The 27,162-nt window shown below is 52.0% G+C and overlaps 1 protein-coding gene across 1 annotated transcript in view; it reads left to right on the top strand.

Annotated features, from left to right (window-relative positions):
• The window catches only part of ADARB2 (adenosine deaminase RNA specific B2 (inactive)), a 232,354-nt gene that overhangs the window by 169,326 nt on the left and 35,866 nt on the right, over nucleotides 1-27,162 (top strand). Inside the window, exons 2-3 of the mRNA XM_055431566.2 lie at nucleotides 3,461-3,547; nucleotides 5,191-6,062. Coding sequence (XP_055287541.2) covers nucleotides 3,461-3,547; nucleotides 5,191-6,062 — 959 coding nt within the window. The remainder of the gene's footprint in view (nucleotides 1-3,460; nucleotides 3,548-5,190; nucleotides 6,063-27,162) is intronic.

Below are 27,162 nucleotides of genomic sequence, written 5' to 3'. Positions count from 1 at the left end.
AATGCCATTATACTAATGACCTGAACGTCCCCCCAAATCACTCCTGACTGGAAGCTGGCCTGCATGCTGTCCTCATAGAACAATATCCGACTGGTTCACAGGGACGCCGGGCCTGAGCTGAGAGCCACAGACCCATCCGCAGGCAGGGATGCCCAGCCCGTTCAGCTGCTTTCCCAAGAGAAAGGCCCCCTCCTTCCTCTGACTTTCCAGCGAGAGGCTGGGAGCCCTGTTAACCAGCTGCTCTCAGCGGACCCAAACCATCCAGAACTGAGAGTAACAAAAGCAGGGCCTCTATTTTCCATCAGTCTGTGACCTGCACGAAGCCAGATTTTCAAACGACTGTGAGAAACACAGAGACAGAGGCAGCTGAGCCCTGGGGCTCTGCTCGCCTGGAACCTGCAGAAGTAGATGCCTTCACAGGCCTGTGTCCAGGAAACAACCACGAAGAAGGCACCAACAGCAAATAATTTGTCTTGGAACTTTTCTAAATAGAAAATGCAGTTCCTCACCCTTTTCCCTAATGACCTTCTAAAGACTCAGTCTGAGAGAATTCCCTAGTGTCTGGTGGTTAGGACTCTGCACTTTCACAGCACTTTGATCCCTGGTTGGGGAACTAAGATCCCACAAGCTGTGCACTGTGATAAAAAGAGAAGAATCTGTGTGTCCTTCCTAGGAGTCGCTGTTTCCCACCTAGAGTACACGTGTTGTCAGGGTAACTATTTCTCCCTCCTGAAGCGTCCTAGCAGGTGGTGGTACCCAGAGCCTGGTGAACTGACTCAGCATCTCTGAGGCTTTCTGCCTGGCTTTTCTGCCTGGTTTCAGCTGGCCCAAAATCCAAACCCACCACACCAGAGGAATGGGTCAACCAACGAAGGGCTAGGGTTACCAAAAAATCCACAGGATGTCCAGTTAAACCTTATTGCTTTTTATTTTTTAAATTGTAGTAAAGCATTCAAAATACAAAAGGTACAGTTTTACCCGTGCTCCAGTGTGTAGCTCAGCAATGTTAAGTATGTCTCTATGTTATACAGCCACCACCACCTCCACGTCCAGCTTCCTCATTTCCTCAGGCTGGGCTCTGTCTTCACTCACTTACCAGCCCCGTTTCCCTCCTCCAGCTCCTGGGGGCCATCCTCCCACCTTTCTCAGTGATTTATACATCTCTAGGGGGCTCACAGACATGGTCACACTGCATTTGTCCTTTTGTGGCTGGCTTCCTTGGTTAGCACCATGTCCCCAAGGTCCATCGTGCTGTAGCCTGCATCAGAATCCCCTTCCTTTTCAAGGATGAATAATGTTCCCTTGTGTGTACAGACCACATCCGTCTGTCTGTCCATCTACCCGTGGACACTTGGGTTGCCTCCCCATTTGGCTGTTGTGCGTCACACTGCTTTGAACATGGGTGTGCTCTATCTCTTTGAATCCCCCTGTTGGTTCTTCTGGATCTACACATGTGTGGAAATATGGGCTTCCCAGTGGCTGCACTGTTTTACACTCCCACCAGCGGTGCACTGCGTTCTGATTTCTACACATCCTCACCCACGTGTATTATTTTCTTGGTTTTTTTAATAGCAGCCAACCTAACATGTGTGAGAAGCTGTCTCACCCTAGTTCTGATTTTCGTTTCCCTAATGATGTTGAATAGCTTTTCATGTGCTTATTGGCCATTTGTGCATTTTCCTTGTAGAAATGTTTTTTCAAGTCTTTTGCCTTAAATTTGCATTTCAGATAAATAATAATTTTTGTAGTGTGTGTATGTCCCACACAATATTATAGAGATGTACACAGAAAAATATCTCTCATGTATCCAAAACTCAGTCTTCACTAGATGTCTGGAATTTTTATTTGACAATTCTGGCCACCCTGGAAATGGGGGACTCTGATAGATGGAAAACTATCTCTAGGCATTTCACAGTTTGTCTAAGGTGAGCTCTGAAACGGCTTGGCGTGTTTTGTGGGTGTCTGGCTGGGAGCCCTGTTTATTAGAAAATTGTAATTTCATTTCAAAATGCTCCAGACTAAATCATTTGAGCTTCACACTCTTTCTGGAATATTACTGAGCTCCTTTAATGAAATTATAACTCAAGAAGAGATTTCATTCCCACACAGTAAATTGGCACAGCCGCGAGGGTGGGAGTGGGGCCTTCCCTGGCTGATTCCTCTTGTTCGGCGGAATGAAGAGGGAGCAACCTCCCGTATTTGAGTTATTTATTGTTCTCTGAGTGAGCATTATATTGTTGCCTGTCCCTGCTGGAAACAACAGCTGTTAACAGGCTCCTGAATGAATTTCAGCGTGAACTCCCCTGGTCTCTGGAAAGCCCAGCTAAAGAGAAAGCAGGCTCAGAACAGAAAGAGAAAGAGCACGTTCCAGGCCTGGGTCTGGAGTCGGCGGCACAGCTGAGGTTTCCACAGAAGATCGCGGATTTGTGCCCGGAGCGGGGCTCTTATCTGAGCACAGAGCACACACAAGGCAGCACCAGACACGGAGGATGCAGAAAGTCCCTGACAGGGCCCTGGACTCCCCAGCCAGTGGGAGGGGCAGGGGTGACCCTGCGGTGACCTCTGACACACGAGATGAGCAGCGGCATGCTTCCATCCGTGGTTTCCTAAGAACACTTGGTTTCCTAAGGTCACGTGGAAAGTCAGGAACGCTGCAGCCCTGAGGGTCTGAGCAGAGGGGCTCTGCGGGCATCAGGGCTGAGTTCTCCTTTGGACTCACTTGCAGTCGCGGTCAGGGTTCTGAAATAGGGAGTCTTCCTTTTGGTACTTTCCTCGGTTATTCTCTTATTTCAGCCCTTGGTCTCTGTTTAGAGGGAATAGCTGAGCCTGTTGGGCCCAAGTGCCACCTCATCCTGGGTTCAAGTTGCTCTCTGTGTTGCCCGCAGGGAAGTCTGCAGCCAGGACCACCCCTGGGGCTGCAAGTGGGAGCTCCCGGGCTCCTCTCACCACTCAATGACCTCACCCTCAGCCCTGCTCCCTCCTCCTGTCCCATCATCTTCTGCTCAAACACATATTGAGTATTTGTCACAGTTTTGAGAAGTCCTTTTTTTCTCGCACTTTCAGCCCACAGAGCAAGGTCTCCACCTCTGGGGTGGACGGCGGTCGTGGCTCTGTTTGCAGGACACCTGTTTAGCTGAGACAGCTCTCAGTCTGCCTCGCTCCTCTCTGTGAACCAACCTCGGTGTGCAGGTGGAGCCTTCTGGTTTGGAGGGACATGGAGGCGCCAAAAATAAGAAAATAAGAAAGAGTGAGATCATAAAGTTTAATACTGAATGGAGAGAGGAATTTGATAAAATGCTGTCAGAAATTCAATAAAAGACTAAACCAAAATGAAGAGGCTAAAACCAAAATGAACTTTCAACTTCCCATGTCCAAATCCCCAGTAATGAGAACATGTGAAAGCACTGAGTTTTTCTGAAACATGGTGTCAAAAGTGCATTTCCTGTTCTTTTCTTTCCAGACAAAGTGAGCATGTTGTCAGCCTTCATCGCTCCCTTCAAACACCTGAACCCTGGGGCCACGCACGCAGAGGATGAGGACAACCTCAGTAAGCAGCTCCTTCCCCAGAGCCGGGGTCCCAGTCCCCCAACTGGGATCCCATCCCGCCCACAGTCGTAGGAAATCTCAGCAGTGACCATGTGACCGAGAACTCCAGGCATTGCAAGAAAACATATCAGTTCTCTTGGACCACCCCTCCTCTCTTTTCTCTGCTTTTCCCTCCAAATCAAAAACAGAAAGGAAAGTGAACACAGCCTCTTTGAACAGTATGTACAGTTATTTAACAAGGAAAAAGCTGGACGGGTGCCTGCTGTTGAAACTGCATTTGGCTTGTGAAACTAGAGAGTCACCGGGTGGACAGGCGGGGCGCAGATCTGGACAGTGTACCCGCTGAGGAGACCAGGGCGGACGGCAGTGAGGGGAGGGAGATTTGGGTGCGTGTGTCGGGCAGAGCACCTCTCTCACTTGAGGCAGGAAAGCGTGGAGGGTGAGACGGTCCACACAACCAGAACATGTCTTGCATTTCAGTGTTATCTGACAGGTGACCACCTTTGCAGCCAGAGTCAGGCATGTGCTTGTGGGAGCAGGAGGCGTGCTGATGGTCACTGAGGCTCTTGGGTGGGTGACCAAGGAGCAATGGGTGTGTCTAGGGGTTCATCGTGGGGGTCCCCAGGCCTGGTCTTGGAACTGGCACAGGGCCAGGCTCTCTGGGGGCAGGAGCACTCCAGTCCTCTTTTCTGGGGTCCTGGAATTTCCAGGAAATTCATCAGGAAACCTAGCTCCTGAAATAGGCAGGGGAGTTGCCCTGGACAGGCCTACAAGTGTCTGCCTCCCCTTTCCTGCTGTTTTCAGAACTGCACCTGACTCTGCTCTGTGTCAGGGGTCTTGTCCTTTACACATGTCCCCCAGCTCAACCTCACAATAACCCCTGAGGCAAGAGCTGCCAAGCCCAGTTTCCATCTTAAGAAAATGGAGTTGAGGCAGGTGGAGGGGCTGCCCAAGGTCACACACACTCACCATGGTCGTGGGGGACTTTGACCTCTCACCTGTTTGACCCAGAGCCACAGAGTGACCACTGCCCTGCCCTGCAGCTTCCCTGACTTCATGAAGACTACCTGGGAGGCCGTGATGGGGGGAGCTGAACCCCTAATCTGCCCGTCTGCAGAAACCATGAATGGCATCACCCCCAGAGCATGTATCAGGACAGCCGGGGAGACTGCACTTCTACCAGCTTTTATTAATTCCCAATCAGCGTGGGTGGGGTCTTCCTCCACGCTTGCATCTGCCTGACTCACTGTAAACTTTGAGGCTGACAGACCTGGGATGATGACCAGAGGGTGTGGACGCGATCTCAGGCCAGGAGGAGGGCAAGCTGGGCCTGCCAGGTGGTTCCTCCAAGATAAACCTCCTGAGAGGCTCAGAGGGCGGCTGCCACACCAGCCACTTTGATCACACACACTGCTTCCCCCATGCCACATCTGGGAGATCAGCAAGAACGTGGAGAGCTCCCAGAGAGTTTCTGGGCTTTCTGCTGTGGGCTCCCGGGGTTGAGCAGTTACTCTCTCTGTCTTTACCTCCAGTTTGCGAAACTGCGGGTTATTCCCGCCTCTTGGCCAAGGTGCTGAAGGGGGTCGTCAGCAGTGGGGCCCGCAGTCCCACAGCCCTGGGTCACACGGTCTGTCTCCCCTCCAGGTACCAGCAGCGCCGACGTCAAGGAGAACCGCAATGTGAGCAACCTGGAGGCCAGGCCACCGCCAGCCGGGGACAGGGCCCGAGGGGGCACGCCCGGCCTGAAGAGAAAGCGGCCGCTGGAGGAGGGCAATGGCGGGCACCTGTGTCCCCTGAGGTTGCTGTGGCGGCGGCTCTCATGGTCTGTAGCACCCAAGAATGCGCTGGTGCAGCTGCACGAGCTGCGGCCAGGCCTGCAGTTCCGCATGGTGTCACAGACCGGCCCCGTGCATGCACCCATCTTTGCCGTGGCTGTGGATGTCAACGGGCTCACCTTCGAGGGCACTGGGCCCACCAAGAAGAAGGCCAAGATGCGGGCAGCCGAGTTGGCCCTCCGCTCCTTTGTGCAGCTCCCCAACACTGGCCAAGCACCCCCAGTCCCCAGCGGCATAGCCCCTGACTTCACCTCCGACCAGGCTGACTTCCCCGAGGCCCTGTTCCAGCGGTTTGAGCCTGCAGCTCCCAGCGACAGCTTCCCGGGCCGCCGCCCCCCCGCCCCCGAGTGCCTGTCCACCGCCTGCCGGCGGGGCCGGCTCCTGGGCCACCCGCTGGACCTGGGTCTTGGGGGTCCCACGGCCCCGGGCACCGGGAACCCAGTGGTGCTGTTGAACGAGCTGCGCTCCGGCCTGCGCTACGTGTGCCTCTCAGAGCCTGAGAAGCGGCGCGCCCAGAGCTTCGTCATGGCAGTCAGCGTGGACGGGAGGACGTTCGAGGGCTCGGGACGCAGCAAGAAGCTGGCCAAGGGCCAGGCTGCCCAGGCCGCCCTGCAGGCCCTCTTCGACATCCGGCTGCCCAGCCACGTCCCCAGCAGGAGTAGAAGTCACCTCCTGCCCCAGGTGAGAGACCTCGGGTGGCTGCCAGGGGGCAGAGCAGGGCAGGGGCAGCGGGCGGTCCCTCTGCTCCATCCCCATGTGTGGGGGGCCCCTATGCCTCCGAGACAAGCAGGTGCTGCCCCTCCTGCCTTGGTGCAGAAGCTGAGCTCAGATTTGGAGACAGAGAGCCTGAAAGCAAATGTGGGGAGGGAAGGAATGCCGGGGGACTGGGCAAAGGTGATGGAGAGCTGGGCAGCCAGCTGTCTTGGCAACAGTGATGCTGGCCACAAGGGACAGGGCAGCAGGGGGAGGGCTCCCTGCCCCCAAGAGGGCGGCACAGCAGGACGGCCCCTCGATGCCCATCATTGGCGTGTTCAGTGCCCGTCGGCATGTTCGGTGCCCACTGGCATGTTCAGTGTCCATCGGCATGTTCGGTGCCCATTGGTTTATTTGGTGCCCATCAGCATGTTCAGTGCAGATTGGCATGTTCTGTGCAGTTGGCATGTTTGGCGCAGGTCTGGGCTACGTCTCTGACTCTGGGGCTGGAGTTCTGCTGGAACAGAGGGCTGAGTGGGCGAGGAGCTCAGGGGGGACCCGCCCCATACTGCCTCGGGGGCTTGTCACCCACAACACGCGAGCACCTCATGGAGCTCAGCCCTGCACAGGGGAGGCATCCTGCGCACCATCCTTGTTTTGGGACCTGTTCTCCTGCCTCCTCCTCCTTCTGCTCATCTATGAGCATTGTCCCCTCTGAGGTGACACAAGAAGTCCACCTCATCCACTTCCTTATCAGTGGGGAAGAAGGTTTTGCAGTTAAAGGCCCTCAGTCTGCATGGGATCCCTAATCAGAGCTTGGCACTTGTAAATCTCTGCTCAGATCAGGGCGTCCTCATCTCACAGCACCTCACGTAGAATCCACTGTTTGCCTCAGGAGGTCATGGGTCCACTAGGGGTGGACTCAGGGTGCTGGAGGGGTGCTGAACCAAACAAATGCACTAGGATGGAGCCCTCATGTCAAATCACAGCCAGGAGCCAGCGTCCGTCCGTCCGTCCATTCCTCTACCCATTTGTCCATCTGTACATCCTCTCATCCATCCAGTGAGCAGTTCTCTGACTCTAGCAAGCACAGAGCATGGATGGGCCCAGTGGGTATCAGTCTGGTCCCCACAACTCAGCTGCATGAGGGACAGAAACCACTGAATGCGGAACCCCAGGGGCAGCTGTTTCCCCTGCTACCTCTGCCCCCAATTCCTTCATTAATTTTCAAATGTTTACTGCACATTCTAGAAGCAAATTGGAGGGTTGGCCCATTGTCTCCCAGTGTCTCGCCTCCCACACAGCCTCAGATGACACATAGTGCGGACAGAGATGAGGGTTTGGTGCTGACACGAGTCCTGGCCGGGAGCGTGGTGGCCCTGCTGTCCCTTCCTGACGCCGCCACCTGTCTCTCCCCGTTTCCTCAGCCAGGTGTCTCCACCTCGCCTGTAGCTCCGACCCCACAACACCTTCCAAAGAAGCCCTTCGGCCCCTCTCAGGCCGGGTGACCTGGGCCGCCCATGAAGGCCTCCCTCCTCTGCCCGACACTATTTAGTGAGCAGAGCCCTTCCTCCAATTCTGCTGTGCACACACACCACACACACACACCTGCGTGAGGGTTGAAGGATGTCAATGAGCCTGCCGTGATGCCTTTCCTTTCATGTTGTCAACTCTGCGCTCTCGAGACGTGGGAACTGGGTGGCACTGCTGCTTTGTAATAGTCGTTTGACCCGAGAATGTAGCACATCAGTGAAAGCCGCCACCACTAAATAATTCTTCCCTGACAGTCGGCTAACACCCGCCCGGATGACGGAGGGTACAGAGCAGCAGGAGGCTACGGCCCATCCATCACCCCGAGCCGTCCTGGAGCGCGTCGCCCACTCCCCTTTCAGCACCAGGCAACCTCTGGGGCCTTATTAAGTCCAGAGCCCACCTTGGACATGGTCTAGATTCAGAGGCTTCGGGGTCCCTGTAGACGCAGCTCCACTGCCTCCTCTGCCCGGGCATCTGTGCCGTCTGCAATACATCCTTTCCACTCACGCCAGTCCTGGTCACCAGGGTCACGACCTGTCACCCGTGTAACCGCGCCGCCAGCACCTGTGTCAGGAGCCATGCCCCTGGCCCTTCTGTGCACACCCCCAGGCAGGTCTGTGAGGCCCCTGCCTGAGTCCAGGGCAGGTGTGGGAGGGGCAGCGTTCACCCTGGAGAGACCCAGCCTCTAGCCCTGGGGTATCCAGCTCAGGATTTGGCGCTCTCTGCCCTGGGGGCAGGCTCGGTGCACAGGACACCTGGGGTCTTGTTCGATGGTTCGCCCACCAGGCCCGCCAATACGGTCAGTCGGCGGTGTGGGACTTCTGGCTGCAGGAAGCCCAGGACCAGGCATCTGCAGTGCTGACGCCACGCAGGCGGGTCAGGACCTGCCCTGGGTTGTTCAGCCTCAGCCCTGAGCAGATCTCAGCGGGGCTGGCTCAGTAGGTCAGAGGCTCTGCCCATCCTGAGGACAACTCTGAGCAACTCAGCCCCCCCAGGGACCCCTCAGCTCAGACCCCAGGGATCCGCCCCCAGGGACCCCTCAACTCAGACCCCAGGGATCCACCCCCAGGGACCCCTCAGCTCAGACCCCAGGGATCCGCCCCCAGGGACCCCTCAGCTCAGACCCCAGGGATCCACCCCCAGGGGCCCCTGCCCTCGGCACCCTGACACCACCCTCCTTGGACAAGTGAGGCATCTGTCCCTCCAAGCTGAGCACCCCTGTCCAGCAGGAAAGAGTCATTTAGGCTGGTTTTGGCCTTGAGTCTGAAGCAGGTCTGAAGAACAACATTCTCAATGCAGATTAAAATCTTGGACATTTTGGATTTCCACCACCTCCTCAACAGGGGTGTCTTAGAACCAGGCTTGTCCCTCCCTTCAATTTCACAGAATCTGACTTCAGGCCTCTTTGCCAGAGTGACGAGAACACAACTTTATTAAATTCTCTATTGCCCAGCTCAGGCCTTAGTGAGAGGACACTGTGCAAACACCACTGATGAGGTGCCCGCAGAGACCAGGGGGAGGTGGGGGGCAGGCCTGGAGCTCAGATTTCCTCAAGGTTCACAAGCAGTGTGGACACAATAACAATACCATGACAGAATATAAATGTTCGTCAGCTGGAACATCATTGTTAAAAAAGAAAAACGTAAAAATCACAAGACCTGTGTCTCTGTGGTCTTATTCCTCACCCCTGACATGAGAAGACTGGGATTCACAACAGCATTAAATTCCACCAGAAAACCTTGTCTCTCAATGCTTCTGCTCTGTGGAAACAGAAGAGCATTAGTCACGTGTTGGAGAAGAAAGTGACTGAAAGTTACGGTGATGCTGGCGGGAAGGGGAGGGGAGATGGCGACACACGGCCCCTCATGTGAAAACCACAGGCTTGTCTTGCTCCGAAGTCTTTCGCCCTCAGTGATGCCCCTTTTTTGTTTGTTTTTCTTTCTTTCTTTAAATTTCCATGTCAGGCTGCGGTAGTACTAACAGTGTCTGAAAGATTCAGTCAACGAGGGTGGGAGGGTGTGCCTTTGAAACCAGCTACCAAGGCTGCATGCTGATCAAGCCCTTTGCAGGTCCTCCCAGGGGGCGGATGGCCCCAGCCAGGCCTGCCCATTGGTCAGGTGCCCAGAGCACCTTCTCTGCTCCCTGGTGGCACAGCTCTCTGCTGGGAGGGGAAGCCAAGGGCCATGTATTATCATGGAAATAAAAATGCCTCCAGAGGTCAGCCCTTTACCGCAAACTTGGATCTGAGCTCCCACACACGCCTAGGCTGTGGAATTAGACCCAGGGCTGACTGCACCTCAACCTCAACAGCCACACTTGGGGACACAACAGAGCCCCTCCCCTGCTGCCCGGCCACCTCACAGGTTGTCTGGTTTCACACCCCTGCTGACCTTCACCCTAACCGCAGAATATTCACTAGTGTCACCTCGACAGATCAGCAGGAGTGGGTCCTCAGATTTCAAATGGGGCTGAATTACAGAGGGTGGAAATCACAGCTGCTCAGCTTTGAGATGGCTCAACACCATCCAAGGTGTTTCCCCCTGAGGACACCCAAAAAAGCAGTGGGACCCCGTGAGGCCCCCCTCCTGAGCTCCAGTGGCCTCACTCCCCCAAACGCTCCAGCCAGCTCTGCCCTGGCCACGTGTCTGCTGCCAGGTCCGCAGAGGCCCATGGTCCCAGCAGCCCATCCACCTCCCTTTCAGTGTTTCGTGCTTAGCCATGGCCATTCTCCCTGAGGCGAGGCCATGATCATCCAGGAAGCCTCCTTGCATTCAACTCCTTGGCTCCATCTGTGATCTGTGGCCACAGACACCCTCTTGTGGTCCTTGTGGAGGAAAGAGCAGCCTTCTATCCTCCTGCCCGTCCAGCCAGCGCTGGCCTTCCCTGCATCCTCATCTCCTCAGTAGAAGCACTGATGCCCGGACAGGAGTGACAGGCTGACTGCTGTCACAAACGTACCCTGGCCCCTGTCTCCAAAAACCCCTGCAGTGAGGCTGCTGAAGGTAGATGCTAACAATACACTTGTGCATTGACACAGTGTACATACAATGTGTACACAATGTAACTTATATGATACAAGCTATACAATGTACACACAGCCTCTACACAATATAACTTATATTATACAATATATACAATGTATACACAATGTCTATTCAATATAATTTATATGATACAATTTGTACAAAGTACACTCAATGTATACACAATATAGCTTATATGTTACAATATGTACAATGTATACAAAATATAATTTATATATTTTTGTACAATGTACACTCAATGTGTACACAATATAATTTATATGATACAATCTGTACAAAGTATACCCAATATAATTTATATGATACAATTTGTACGATGCACACACAATATAACTTATATGATACAATGTATACACAATATAATTTATGTGATATAATTTGTACAACTGTATACTCAATGTGTACACAATTTAATTTATATGATACAATCTGTACAATGTACATACAGTATCTACAAAATATAATTTGTACAACACAACCTATATAAGTTATACACAGTATATATACAATATAACCGTACAATACAATGTACACTTGTACACTTAAGCATGCTGGATGCAATGTACCATCTACATTTATATAATAGCCTCAGCATCCGAATTTCTAATACAAAAAGTTTGATACAATTGAAGTTAAAAGAGATAAATGTGTCTTTAAACCTGTATGTTCCCCATACAGTGTTTGGTGTCTTCAAATACGGTTAACATGAGTGTTGATCAATTAAGCAGCGGCTGTAAACCAAGCTTCCCCACTTGCTCAGGAATCCACAGCCATGACTGACACTGGCAATGCCGGGAGGACCCACAGTGACGTGAGGAGCTGATGTGCATCAGACACTGACCGTGTCACACGTTGCTGCACACACTTCACATATAATAGCACATCTGAGCCTCACAGACCACTCATGCTCTCATTGTGCAGACGCGGGCCTGATGGGCAGGAAACTGAAATTCTCCTGCCAAAGTCTGGCTGGTGAAGCTGGGAGGAGGATCACCGGAAGGCGGAGGGCAGAGACCCTCCATCAGGCTCCAGGCTGCCCTCCCTGAGTTCCCAACACTTTTACAGTTTTGTCAAGGAAACAGATCCACCTAAACAATGGGGCAGTGCTTGGCCTGTCATAGTAGGAGTGACGCAGAGGGTCAGCAGCAGAAAGGGCTCCTAGGTGAGGGTCCCCAAGAACGACAGAGCAGGGGAGCAAGTCGACTTCCCTCACAAGAAGGTCACCTTTGTCAGCACAGAGCCTGCCTTTGGCTGTGTAGACAACATGCTTTGTGGAGAGGGCCGGGCCCCCTCTTCCTTAGGGACACATTGCCACAGTGAAGAGGACCGACAGCAGAAAAAACACGGCAACTGGGAGGAAGCCCACATGCAAAGAGCCAGAGGAGGCAAAGGGGAGCATCCCTGGGGGGAAGGCACCTCCACCCATGGAGCTGGGGGCCTGCATATGATGGAGGGCGGGTGCCCAGTACCATTTGCCTCTTCCCTGCCCCCAGTGATGGACTGTGGGGCAGCCCTGCTCCGCAGAGGTCCCACTCCCTTTCTGCTTGGCCGTGAACACCCCGTTGTCTCAGGAGACTGTCCTCAAGCAAGAAGCAAATTAACACCATTCTCATCAGAAGCCGATGGCGCCCCACCCCTGTGCTAGGGTTAGGGACCCTACCTCAACTCCATGTGTGCATTCAGGAGAGCAGGGACGTGTCGTCAATGGACACTCCATCCCTCTTCTGAGTGACCAGGACACCTGTGCCCGTAGAAAACCCTCCTTCTAAATGGACGTGTTGACTGGACAATTGTCAAAGTTTGGCACAAACCCCCTCTACCCGGGGCTGGTTGGTATTTGGGCCGTGTTTGGTGGTGTTTGTCTTTCATAATCAAAGTAGTCGGGAGGCAAGCAGGAATACAGCCCAGGGGTCGTGTGGGCAATTACACAAACGAGGACAGGGATGGACAGAGGCTCTGACAGCTCCTGGAGGAAGGGGGCCCAACAACAAGGCCCCTACCTGCTTCCCTGAGTCAGCTCAGCGGAGGTGTGGCTGTGCCAGCATCAACCCTGCTGCAGACCGGATCTCATCCCCTTTTCTCCAGGCAGAGAATTGGCTTCAGGGAAAAGCTGCTGTGGGCTGCATGTGACCCTGCAGACAGGCTATAAGGGGGCGGGGCGGGGCAGGGAGTGGTCAGCCAGGAAAGAGACTCCGACAGACAGCAAAGTCATGAGCCATCTAACCAAGAATTGAAGAGTCTCAGGAGGAAACGATGCTTTGAATTCAGACTATGGAACCACAGAACCTGCTGGTGACTGGAGATGAATCCAGACTGACGTGAATGTCCAGGTGGACAGCTGGCAGATCCCAGCCTCCAAGCCCTTACAGACAGCCTCTGCCTACCACTCCCCAGGCCAAATGGCTGGGACAAGAGAGCAAGGAAAGTTGTCTCCTTCTAGCCTAAAAACCGTTGGCCCCACCGCTCCATCCACTCTGAGAAACATGAGGGAGCCTCCCAGAGGCCTGGACTATTGCCAGCTCTCGTCAAAGAAGCTGTGGCCCAGGGGGGAGCCACCCAAAATGGGAAATTCACACAATGAAAAAATTCCACATCATTCTAGACAACACTTCGGATGGCCTGTTGGGCCTGATTCAACTGAGCAGTTGGGCCTGATTCAAAAAAAGTTACATATAACTTTTGGTTACATATAAAACTCACAAAATAGGTCTTTAAATAAAAAGGGATAAATCTCTTGGAATTCATTCTAAAATGGCCCAGCTCTGGGTTCTCTTGAGTCTGGCTCTGCTGTTTTGCCACCTGCTCTGTCTCTGTGGTCAGGGGGAGCCCAGCAGAGTGGGGAGGGGCTGCCGTGTACAGTAAAGGCCACGGCCCCCGAGAACAGCTGATGAAGACCAGAAGTAATGAGCCGAAACTTCCCGAAAGTAATTCTTCCCCAGACTAAGGACAATAATAAAACTCTGCCTGACATGGGCTTCCCTCAGAGGACTAAGAAAGGGTAATTTTTTCTGCAGAGAACTTCTGTGGTCTTCTGAGGGCGAGTGGGCTGCAGCAAGTGTCTCTCCGAGAGGAACACCTCGTAATTCATGAGCAGCTGAGCCTAAACGGAGTTGCAAAGGTCTTTCTTACTTTATAACAAGAAGAAATATTCCAGGGACCCTCAAGCCCTTCATTTTCCTCCCACAGCCATGCGGTGCCCATGCATCATAATACAGAATTATCTGCCTTTCTAAAGGAAGGACTCTGACTTTATGAACATTTGGGGGTTCACGTGATGTTTGAGAAATCTGAAGGGGTCCAGTGAGAGACACTGCTTAATATCCTTCAACTGCTTAATGTCCTTAATGTTCTTCAACTGCTCAGAGCATTAAATAGGCACCAAGTACAGAAAACCTGAACAAACAAAGATAAACATGATAAAATGCATTAAGTCACAGTGAGCATGAGAGATGGACAGGAAAATCATCACGATAACGAGGTAATCGCCTTAATGGAGATGCTGCAGCACTCCGTTGGGGTATGTCTGATTACTAAAGGAAGTGACATTTTAAATGTGTCACAGAGTCCCATGGTCTGGGAGCCTCCTCGGGGTATCTTACAGGAGCGCAGAGAGTAGTTCTGAAATGAACTGGTGCTGCATTTATGCATACCATGAATTTGAATGACTGCGTGTTGGAGCTTCTGAAAATGGGGGACACATCTAGAAATCACTGGATTTCGCAACCAAATTCTTTTTGAATAAGAGTTAACTATGTTTTCATTTGTAATGAAGATATGTGGAAACATGCTATGAATGGTCATATTAACCACAGCAGCCAAAAGTTAAGACCCACGTGGCAGGCAGTTTATTGTGATGCAAACATGTCTGAGTTGCTTGTGCTAAATAGGATGAGCCGGGCAAAGAGCTAGTTGCAAAAACAGTGAGAAAACTGGGGGCTGCAAATTTTGCCTTAATGACTTCTGAAATCCGAGAAAAGTGACAGAGTTCTTCCTGTTAAGGCAGGAACTGATTTATTCTTATTTAAGACATATCAAAATATTTCCTAAGGTTTAGAAAAGGCATAAATAGTCGACTGCCAAGGTTTGTTCATAGTCCCACCGATGGCTTGCCAATAGCAAGCCCACTGGCAAAGACATTGGTTTCCATGTTTCCATCCATCCATCCATCAGTCATCCTACACATATTTAAGGGGCAGCACTCTGCCCCAGGCAATGTGCCTGGTGCTGGGAACACACAGAAGTGTATAAGAGGAAGCTCTGGCCCTGGAGTGTTTTCCAAGTTGTGGCCCAATGTCTTCTGTGTAAAGTTTGCCTGGGCACCATGTTTAAGAGCAGAACCTGGCCCTTACTCTGAAATCACCAAATCAGAATATCTTGGGCTGCATTTTTAACAAGTACGCCAAATAATTCTTAGTCCTGCTAAAACTTTGGAATTAACATTGGGGAAGGGTGTAAATGAGAACAAGATACAAAACGTTCAGAGATGAAGCCGGTGCAGAGGTAACTCCTGCTACATTCTGTCTACATGTTACCTCTTGTCCCAGAACCTGAGTGACAAGCACATCTGTTACGAGGGTTATCTGCACTTACAGAAGGACCACTGGGCTGCTTGGGTCCAGTTTCCTGTTTCACCAGGCGGGCAGCAGAGGCAGGAGGGGGTGGATTTGGGGTTCAGTTCGGCTGCCTTTATGCCCCTTCCAATGGCTGGTCACTGCAGCTCAAACGTGATAGAGCAGCGGTGCAGACAAAGGGACAGGCACGGGACAGACAGGGGAGACAGATGGGGGACAGAGAGTGGAGGCAGACAGGAGGACAGACAGGGGACAGACAGTGGAGACAGACAGGAGGACAGACAGGGGACAGACAGTGGAGACAGACAGGAGGACAGACAGGGGAACAGGCAGTAGACACACAAAGGGACAGACAGTGGACTCACAGAGGGACAGACAGTGGGGACAGCTGGCCTCTGACCGCTGTCTCTCATCTCCACCATCCAGGGCAGACAGCCATCCCTGCCCCCTTGTCTCAGGGGGGCCTTCCCCGCCAACACACAGTGACCCCGGCCCCAGCCTCCTTCCTCTGTGCTTTGTCTTTGTTTTCCTGTGAAGTTTTCTCTGTTCAACACAAATGCTCTGCCTGTTTACAAGTGTTAAGTGGTGGCAGGATGAGAGAATGCAAGAGATGTGAAGACAGTCACCTCCTGATACCACAATCACTCTCATGACTCCGAGCTAGTCCACTGCGAACAGCGGTGGAGTCGACATGGTGGCCAGGACGTGGACCCAGAACCCAGTGTCCAGGCCTGACTCTCGTGCACCCGCGATGCCACCTGCATGCCTGCGGGCCCCCTGCCCACTCCCACTGCCCTTGGAGTCTGGGAAGGTCAGGGCCCCAAGACACGGGGCTCAGTGGGGGCAAATCCAGGCATCTGGTGCACACGGGGGCACAGTCCCTCTGACAATGCAAGGCAAAGTCTGGTTGGTGGAGTGTCGTGTAAAAAGGAACAATTACAGCACCAAAGTCACCAAAACCATGGAGCGAGAACAGAAACTGAGCATGCTCGGCTGGGCCAGGCACGTTGGGTGAGGTGGTGGTGAGTGAGAGATGCAGCACTTCCCTCAGAGCGTGGGCCTGAGCTCCGAGATGCTCGCTTCTGGCCAGGATGAGGGACCCATGCTGCCACCAGCAGAAGTGTCTGAGGGTTGGCTATGCGGGCAGTTTCTTACCTTCTTCTAAGGACAGGCAGGAGACAGGGAACAGGGTGGAAAACCTGGAATCTAGGAGAGGGAAATGGTAACTATGAATCAGATCAATGACTTTTAGTCCATAAGTTAGCAAAACAAATTGTTTGAAAATATGGGATTCTTTCTCAAATAAACTGATTCATCCTGTCCAAATTCACTAAAGTAACCAGTTAGTTGTTTCTGTATTGAACAGGTAACATCACAGAACCAAAATCACAAAGACGTATAAAGCTGGGGTGCGGTGGGTGGAAGCCTGTGGTCCTCAATTGCACGAATCCCCCGCATTCAACGGGCAAGCACCTGCACTGTCCTAGGGTCCTTTGAATTCTATGTCAAACCATCAAAAATACACCATTCTCTGTTGGAATATTTGACATGTTTTAGACACCAAAATAATGCCAATGGTTAAAAGCATTTCCAGGCTTCCCTCTGCAGATTTGGGATTTTAATTCTCAGGGTCCCTTATTTTCATGTTTACACGTGTTTAAGTGGAGAAATAGGTAAACGACATTCTGAGTCTAATGGATCCACATCTTATACAGCGTCTTGATGTTGACGAGATCAGTTTTTCTGGAAGCAAACAGCCCAAATGGCAACCACCATGTCTCCTGGAAAGGAGATTCCAGAAAAACCCCTAGAAGCTTTCTAAGGAATTCTGAGTGGATGAGTCTGTGGGTCCATATTGATTAGCACAGTGTGCTAAAGTCCCAAACTGTGGAAGGTGTAGACAGTTGAGAACCTAGATGTTTCAAAACTTTGTATTTTAATCTCAGTAGTTTATAACAATTTCATTGAGATTATAAATCAGGTAGCATAAAATTCTTCCTTTTACAGTGGCTTGTGGCATATTCCCAGAGTTCTGCAGCCACCATTGTGTCTAATCTTAGGACATTTCACCCTTAAAGCCCATCAGTACTTCCTCTCCCCCAGGTCAGGCCACCACTCACCCACTTTCTCTCTCTTAGGATTCGCCTATTCTGGGTGTTTCATGTAAATGGAATCATATAATACGTGACATTGTCCGGCTTCTTTCATGGAGCATAATGTTTTTCAGGTCCATCACATATGATGTATTTCATTTATTTTTGCACCAAATGATACTCCATTTTTATGGATTTACCTAGTTTTATTTATCTATGTAAGATAACACTTATCTATGTGGGCTTCCCTGATAGCTCAGTTGGTAAAGAACCCACCTGCAATGCAGGAGACCCCGGTTCGATTCCTGGGTCAGGAATATTCTCTGGAGAAGGGATAAGCTACCCACTCCAGTATTCTTGGGCTTCCCTTGTGGCTCAGCTGGTAAAGAATCCGCCTGCAGTGCGGGAGACCTGGGTTTGATCTCTGGATTGGGAAATCCCCTGGAGAAGAGAATGGCTACCCACTCTAGTATTCTGACCTGGAGAATTCCACAGGCTGCATAGTCCATGGAGTAGCAAAGAGTCGGACATGACTGAGCAACTTTCACTTCTAGCCATGTGTTAGTCCATTCAGCATTTGGGTTGTCCCACTTTGGCTACTATGAATAATGCTACCGTGCACATTCTGGCGCACACGTCTGTGTGGACACATTTTTCATTCCTCTTGGGTAGATACTTCACTGTGGAACTGCTGTTTCGAAATGTATTTAACATTTTGAGAAACTCCCAAACTCTTTTCAAACTGACTGCATTGTCTTGCAATCCCACTGGCAGCATATGAGGCTCTGATGTCTCCACAAGCGTGTCATCTTTGTTTCAGCCACCTCAGTAGGTGGAAATCGCGTCTCACAGGAGTGTGGACTTGCATTGCTCTGATGATTGAGGATACTGAGTGCCTTTCAATGTGCTGCGTGCCGGTGCATCTTCTCTGGAGACATACCTATCCAGACCCTTGAACTGTTTCCCTTGGGTCTTTCTTGCTGAGTTATGAGATGTGCCTCTGAAAGCAAGTGGGTCTGACACGAACTGTGGGTTTGGTAGAGGCTCCTTGTCAGGCTTCCCTGGTGGCTCAGAGGTTAAAGCGTCTGCCTCCAATGCAGGAGACCCGGGTTCGATCCCTGGGTCGGGAAGATCCCCTGGAGAAGGAAATGGTAACCCACTCCAGTATTCTTGCCTGGAGAATCCCATGGACGGAGAAGCCTGGTAGGCTACAGTCCACAAGGTCGCAAAGAGTCGGACACGACTGAGCGACTGAACGGAACGGAACCGTGAATAGAATGGTTTATGTCATCTGGAAATGAATTAAAATGCATATAGGGAATGAATGTCCAAAACAACTTCAGGCGTCCTCATTATAATCAGAAAGTCTGGACATCCCTGGGTTCCAACACAACATCTGCAAGGCCATGCTGGTGGACCGCCCGCCCTGGGGAGGCCATCCCCACACACGTGCTCCAGTCTGTCAACGTCTGTCCACACCTGACCAGAAACCAGGGGAGCTCATAGCTGACCGGAAACCGGGTAAGCTTGTGGCCGAGTGGACCCGCCTGTGTCCCTCCTGGCTGCAGACACAAGAAAACCAGAACGAGGCTCAGTGACCATCCAGTCAGCCCCTACTTGTCCGGAAATACCATGTAAGGAAGTGCCCTTAGAGGGGGACACTGGACACCGACGCTGCCCCTTCAGTCCTGGAAAGCACTCCCTAGGATGAGTCCCAAGGCCCCAGTCACAGGTCGCCGTCCTGGGTCTTCTGAACCCGGTCATGCCCCACTCCCCGTGTTTGGCTGGCCTGGGACAGCCAGCATCAGGGCCAGCTTGTGGCTGGGAGGCTCTCTGCCTCAAGCTGCCACGTGTGGGTCTCAAAGGGGTCAAAAGGCAGCGCTCTGGGGCAGTCACTGCAGTGCCAGGGTGCCGTGCACGGGAATTGTGCATCCCCACGAGTGTGCGGAGCAGGGAGTCGGGCAGGAGCTTATGGGGCAGGAGCCATGGCTGGAAGGACTGTGGCTGAGACATGGACAGAGGGCAGTGCGGTCAGCATACGGACCTTTGCAGACAATCCTGCTGCCTGGAGCCAAGCCCCCTCACTAGGTAGACAGTAGCTCCAACACTGGAAATGTCAGTGCGTTCAGTTTCCAGTCTGAAATATTTTGAACACATGATACATTTTAATAGATTTAATTATTTACACTTTTAAGGATCACTGGAGCAGATTTAATAGCAGAAGTTTTTCTTATTATTTTATTCCCACTTTCATTGTTGTGAACGCCTGGATTTCCATTTAGAAATAGTCTGACAGCTTTTACATCTCAACTGGCAGCAGGCTCAGAATACGAGGTGGCTGCCAAGGGCTCTCTGTCATGCTGAAATGCAATATTGTGGTGTTTTGCTAAACCCTTTCTCTACAAAGCTGCCAGCGGCTGCACGCCTATGAGTGTGAACTTTGTGCAGAATCTGAGAACCGGCTGAGACCTATCGGTCATGAATTAGCAAAGACGGCCCTCTGCAGCCCCTGCCCTGGGACTGTCTCTTGATGAACAAAGTGAAGGCAGAGTTTCAGTGTGGAGCTCCTGGGGTGGGTTTGACACACACACTGCTGGGAGGTGGCAGGATATCTCCCCATTTTACAGACCATCAGGGGGTTGGGCCCTGCTCTGGGAAGATCTACAAAAAAGCATGATAATTGCAACGCTGAAACCCATGACATGGTTTGAACTGTTCAACAACAAAACAGGGAGAGCACTGGCTGGTGTGGGGGTGAGGGACCGAGCCTGGCATGGTTTGTTCCATGCGTGTGGAGCGCAGGCCTCTCTCTCGTGATGCCCCAGCTACTGAAAGGGCACAGAGAGAGCCGGGGGTCCACGGATTTCCTAACAGACCACGGCCTGGAACCATCCTCCGAGGCTGACGAGTCCTTTCTCATTGGGGTTGCTGGCATCCACCGTGAACCCCACAGACCCCCAGGGTCCCCAACCCCACTCTATGAAAGCAAACTTACAACCCCGAGGGCTTACACCCACGTCCGCACAAGTGGTGTCCACTTTGCATGGTTCTTGGGACTCTGGGAGGAGCTCCCCACAGTTCTCAGACTCAGTTACAGCCACACCACCTGCCCCCAAGACACATTAACCTGCACCTAGAATCCTGATGGTGTCTGAGTTGGTACAGTTCTTAAATAAGAACTACCAGCTGAACCTGGACCGGTCATTCTTCTCCACTTGAGGGAGGGCATTCTGCCTTCACTAAGGTCAGCCCAGGCCAGGGTTCCAAGACTGGCCTCATGGAAAGGCCAGCTCACATCAAAGTGACACCTGTGTGATGTCATGGGGACACGCAGGTGCTGGCCCTTCCATCTGGCAGATCTATTTACTCAGATAAATCACACCTTCTCTCTCTTAAATTCAGCTCTCCAGGGAGCCCCATTTTGACATTTACTTATTAACAGAGACCTGCTCTGTTCTCTGTGGAGTGGGGGTGGGCAGGGAGCCTACATGGGCCTGGTGCCCACCAAGGACGAGATGCCCATGGTCAGTAATCTCAGAGACATTCACGCACATCCATGTGGGGATTCCACCTTGGGAATATATCCAAAGGAAATAATTTGCATTGGTGAAGGATAAGACAAGATGGTTCTGTCTATCAGCCAGGAATTGAACCACATCAACTGGTGGTATTTATCCTCTAGTCCCCAAGGGGCAAGGTGTAACAGGAACCAATGACACAAGTTGAAGACAGGCTCGGGACAGAGGGGAAGCAGGTGCACAATCGCCAGGCCCCATAAAAGGGAAAACACCAGCTGTCAGCCCATCAGACGCAAGAGGCACTTTTGCAGTGAGTTCTTATCAATGGAGCTACTAGGTTCATGATCATTTCGTTGGAGATGGTGCTAATCCATCGTCATTGGCTGCATACATATTTTGTCCCTTTTTTTTATTATTAAGATGAAAGATTTTGAAGCAGAGAAAATTTTAATTTCTATACAGTTAGAACTGGTCATGGAACAACAGACTGATTCCAAATTGGGAAAGGAGTATGTCAAGGCTGTATATTGTCACTCTACTTATTTAACTAATATGCAGAGCACATCATGAGAAATGCTGGGCTGGATGAAGCACAAGCTGGAATCAAGACTGCTGGAAGAAATATCAATAACCTCAGATATGCAGAGGAGAAGGCAATGGCAACCCACTCCAGTACTCTTGCCTGGAAAATCCCATGGACAGAGGAGCCTGGTAGGCTGCAGATCATGGGGTCGCGAAGAGTTGGACATGACAGAGCAACTTCACCTTCACTCTTCAGTTTCATGCATTGGAGAAGGAAATGGCAACCCACTCCAGTGTTCTTGCCTGGAGAATCTCAGGACAGCAGAGCCTGGTGGGCTGCCATCTATGGGGTCACACAGAGTCAGACACGACTGAAGAGACTTAGCAGCAGCAGCAGCAGATATGCAGAATGACACCACACTTATGGCAGAAAGTGAAGAAGAACTAAAGAGCCTCTTGATGAAGGTGAAAGAGGAGAGTGAAAAAGTTGGCTTAAAACTCAACATTCAGAAAACTAAGATCATGGTATCTAGTCCCATCACTTCTTGGCAAATAGATGGGGAAACAGTGGAAAAAGTGAGAGACTTTATTTTTATGGGCTCCAAAATCACTGCAGATGGTGACTGCAGCCATGAAATTAAAAGACACTTGCTCTTTTGAAGGAGTTATGACCAACCTAGAAAACATATTAAAAAGCAGAGATGCTACTTTGCCAACAAAGGTCCATATAGTCAAAGCTATGGTTTTTCCAGTAGTCATGTATGGATGTGAGAGTTGGGCTAAAAAGAAAGCTAAGCAGTGAACAATTGGTGCTTTTGAACTGCAGTGTTGGAGAAGACTCTTGAGAGTCCCTTGGACTGCAAGGAGATCCAACCAGTCCATCCTAAAGGAAATCAGTCCTGAATATTCACTGGAAGGACTGATGTTGAAGCTGAAACTCCAATACTTTGGCCACCAGATACAAATAACTGACTCACTGGAGAAAACCCTGATGCTGGGAAAGATTGAAGGTGGGAAGAGAAGGGTATGACAGAGAATGATATGGTTGTATGGCATCACTGATTCGATGGACATGAGTTTAACTCTGGGAGTTGGTGATGGGCAGGGAAGTCTGGCGTGCTGCAGTCCATAGGGTCACAAAGAGTCGGACATGACTGAGCGACTGAACTGAAATGATGAAGTCAATTTGTCGGATATATGATTTACTGTCTGCTTCTCTGCTTGGAAAGATCTTTTCCACCCACCCTGGGGAGCCTGGTAAACACTCACTGTGGTTTACCTCAGCTATTTTTATGCTTTATCCCAGCCACATATTTTGAGGTGTTAGCCAAAGGCAGGATACTGCTTGCTTACCGTCATCCTGGAAACCTTCATGAGGACTTTTCCCCCTGCCTCTGACGTTCTTCCCTCCCACGCCTTTATACACGTGATGAAGTCTGTCCCGGGCATATAGGTCCGGGCTTGCTCTTGAGCTGGTTTCCCAAGGTGTACTTGCTGTTTCTCTCTGGGGTGTGGCAACCTCTGACCCTCTGCTGGCAGTTTCTAGGATTTTCCTCCTGTTCTTCAGCCAGGACTTAGGAAGGCACCATCTGGCCAACATCAGAAATCAAGGCCACGTTTCTCAGCTGCTGGAGCTGGCCATGTCCACTCTGGGCGACTTTCCATCTCAGCAGTGTCTGTGGGCCTGCTGGGTTCGGCAAGGGTGATGGGGAGACACCTCCGTGGTCAGGGCGGGACCCGTTGGTCCTCCTCTGCTCACGGTGACAAGAGGACCCCTACGCTTGGTCACTCGTTCTGACATGTGGCAACACTTCAGAATTCACAGACGTCTCCCACAAAGGGGCCAACCTGTGCAGAGTGAGGGACCCCCCCCCCTGCCCTGCCGATGGGGAACCAGTGCCAGGAGAGGCCCCCCTGCACCCCAGGTGCTGATACCCTGCAGGCCTGGGCAGGCGTTTGCTGAGCCCAGTCCAGGAGGGGCAGAGGGTGACAAGGTGTCCCACCCACAGCCCCGGAGGTCCCAGCCCAGCAGAGCCTCACAGTGGTGACAAGGACAGCGACAGGTTCTGGGTTCTGTCCACCTCATCCTCCAAGCTGCGAGGATGAGCCCAGACGGGCCCCTGGTCCTGCCTCGTCCTCCAGCTTCACATCCTGGCGGCAGCAGCTCCACCTTCTCTGGGGGCAGGTTTGTGTCAGGTCTTCCTGCACCCAGAAAACTCCCACAGCAATGAACACTGGAAGGTGATATGTATGTTCCTTTGTCTAACAGAGTCATGGTATATTCTTCACCGAATGCACCTCTCAGATGGGCAGAACCTAGGCATGTGAGCAGGAAACATTTCAAACCAGTTCGGACAGAGTGCAGCCACCTCCTGGTACTCACGTGTCCATGGATGGGGGTCAGCAGGAAGTCCTCGTGGTTCTAGGGCTGTGGAGGGTTTCAGAGTGACCGCTCCACACACCCCCAGACTATGGTGTGGCCCAGGCTGAGGAAGCCACATCCCATGAGGGCTGGGAGTATAGGGGTGCTGCAGTGAGGGGTGCTCCCCACCCATGGGGGCTGGAGCCAGGAGGAACTGGCCAGCTCCACCTCTGGCCCCCAGTTCTGCCCATCCCCGCTGTCAGGGCCCCCAAACCACACGGGAGGTCCATGGGAGCCCCCCTGCCCCGATGCTCAGGTACTCAGGTTACCCACCCAGAGGGCACTGAGGACTCCTAGAGAAGCCAGATCTGAAAAGGGCACCCAAGAAAGGGGCATCTCCTGGAGAGTGAGCTGACTGACACAAAGGGTCTCTCAGAGCCCATAGATCTAAGTCATGTTCACTCAGGGTTTTATGGCTCTTCCTTCCCTGGAAACAGTAATATCGTGAATCCCCTCTGGAGATCGTGTACCCCCCAGATGCTCCTCCATGCCGCTGGCTCTGGGCTGCTGGTGCCAGCATGACTGTCAAGACCGCGTCAGAGGGTGGGTGGGCACAGTCAGGGGTGAGGTTTCACCCCAGGTGCAGAGGACTGGTGTGGTCGCCATTTTTAAATCTCGTCTGCCTGTTTCCAACATCATTTTTCTTAATAAAAGCAGAAAAGTAAGATGCAAGCACAAGGAAGAAAAATGCAAACCATAGAAACTGACTCCAGGGACAAGCAAAGCAGGGACCCAGCGCAAGATGCTGGCGGAAGGCACCCATCTCAGACTTGCTAAAAACGGAATTACTTTATTTCGTGAAGCAATGCCCATAAAAATGATTTTCCTTCCAGCCTGAGCTCGGCAGCCTGCGAGGAAATGGACCGGATCTTAGATGGGGCTTTAACCAGGAGAAAAATGGTGAGGTTGCACTCTGCACGGCAGTGCACACACCACACACATGCCCAGCCCTGCAGCCTGGGCTTCAGACACGGAGCCAGCACCGCACGCATTCACAGCAAAACCACCCGAAAGCTGCCACTTCAGCATTTCATTTCCGGGGCTAAATGCATTGAAAATCTAGCTGAGTTATAGCTAAACGATGTTTTCATTAATGCAGCAATGGAGACTTCAGAAGCTTCCCCCCAGTCACTTTCTTTAAGTCCAGGCCAGGCTCTCGGGGGCCCCTCTCCGTGAGGTTCCTCAGGGTTTGTCTTGTTCTTTGCTTCCCAAGTACAAAGAATCTAACGGCACCACCGACTTTAAACAGTACAGGGTGGGTTGTCTGACAATGCTCCACATGGCAGGCCTGGCATAAGGTGAGCTGCGGTCCCATGGCCCCAGGGGAGGCCAGGCTCCAGGGCCCTTTAGCTATCGCGGTCCTGCAGCTGGGAGGGATGCAGGAACAGACTCGTAAGTGGAAATGGAGTCACTTTAGAAATGAAATAACAAATGGGAGCGTCTGCACTTCTCAGTCTGAGCAAAGATGAAATTAAGAACTGCAGAGTTCACACTCAGCTTAAAAAAAAATTAAACTTGTAACATTAATTGCTCCTGAACATTTGTGAGTGCCTAAAATTCTGCCATAAAAACTTTAATTTCTATGCAGAGCAGATAGGATGATTGAGTTATAATTAAAATGGTAATTATACCTTTAATGCTCCATATTTGACTTTTCAAAAAATTGTTATGCTCCAAGAAAAGCTATTTAAAGATCAGAAGGAAATGTTTGAAAAATGAATGTATTCAAGACATTTTAAATCTTTTAAAATCCAGTTATTGATTTTTACATGCTTTCAAGTGTAGTCTAAAACATTTTCTTCATTTATTTTGGTCGATGGAAATAATAAAAAATCATTGGGACGTGAAAAGCTTAAACGAAGGCAATATTCTGGAGGTTGATATTTAATGTGATAAATATTTGAAATGTTGGGGGCACCGGGGAGGAGCTCAGGCCTGACCCCCGGCCACTGGGAACCCCACCAAAGGTGGGGAGCCACCTGGGTGCCCCTGCCGGCTGAGACAGGCCCCTCTGGGCTCAGCACTGAGAATGTGACATTTCCTCTGATCCCTTATCGACTGCTGAGAGGTGAAAAAGAGCACCTAGAGCTATAAATCAAATGTCAGGAGGAAGTCTGATGGAACCATATCAATATCTCACGACATCTGGCGTGCTGGGCACCAAGGGAACGCAGGCCAGACCAGCACTGGCATTCAGGGCACCGTGCCTGGGGCAGCGGTCAGCAAGCTGAGGTAAACCAGGGGACCTTGGACTCAGGCCATCCTGACAGCAGCAGATGTGCGCAGAGACCCTGTGGGGACATGACCCACAGGACTACACAGGGGACCCTCCAAGGAGTAGGCGATGGAGGTGAGGGGCTCTGAAGCATGTCCACGCGGTGGGGCGGCTGACCTGCACTTGTCCAGTCGGGGAAGAGAGGGAGGCTGTCTAAAGAGCTGATGTCCTGCAGCCTCCCCACCACCATCTTCCTCTCATCACGAGTCAGAAGAGTGTTCTAGAAAGTTCTACACTAACAGCAAAAGTCGAGAGAGCAGAGAGGCCCTCGGGGGGACTGCCCAGGCATGGCACCCACTGGATCTGTTTGCTTCCCTGGAGAGCCTCTGCACCTTCCAGGGATCTGAGAGAACTTCCATGGCTGCTGTATGACTTGTTTGTGGCCGGGCCTCTCTCATCCTTGTGAGGTGGGTCATCCACACGTCCAGGGAAGCTCAGGTCAGGCGAGGAGCGGCCTGCACCCAGCACGTCTGCCCTTGGGGTCTGCAGCCCCTCCCGGGGCCTCGCCACTCAGGGCCGGTGAGGGGCAGCTGGACAGGGCCTGGGGTGATTGTCCCAGGAGGAAGGGGGTCAGGACGGGAGGGACGGTGCTGGGGTGGACACCTCTGGTCAACTGCTGTCCCCAGTTTTTAAGACTTCCTCCCAGCTTCCTGGGGGGCAGCCGTGGCCTCCAATGTGGGAATGAGCAGGCTGCAGGCAGGGTGGGCACTGGCTTCTTAGGGGAACCCACGCTGCAGGAATAGGGGACAGGTGTCAGAGGAAGCACTGCTTCTTGGTGTTGCTGACAGACTGCAACCTGTCTGTGGACACACATCCCCCAACTGTGGACACTCTTCCCCCGTCTGTGGACACACGTCCCCCATCTGTGGACACACGTCCCCCATCTGTGGACACTCGTCCCCCGTCTGTGGACACACGTCCCCCATCTGTGGACACTCATCCCCCGTCTGTGGACACTCGTCCCCCGTCTGTGGACACACGTCCCCCGTCTGTGGACACTCGTCCCCTGTCTGTGGACACACATCCCCCGTCTGTGGACACACGTCCCCTATCTTTGGACAGTCGTCCCCCATCTGTGGACACTTGTGAGACTCTGTAGGGAGTGTAGCG

The sequence above is a fragment of the Moschus berezovskii genome, chromosome 15 (assembly GCF_049115385.1).
Source record: "Moschus berezovskii isolate FMDL1 chromosome 15, NW_MosBer_1.0, whole genome shotgun sequence".
NCBI lineage: Eukaryota > Metazoa > Chordata > Mammalia > Artiodactyla > Moschidae > Moschus > Moschus berezovskii.
This window is presented reverse-complemented; position numbering and strand designations above follow the sequence as displayed.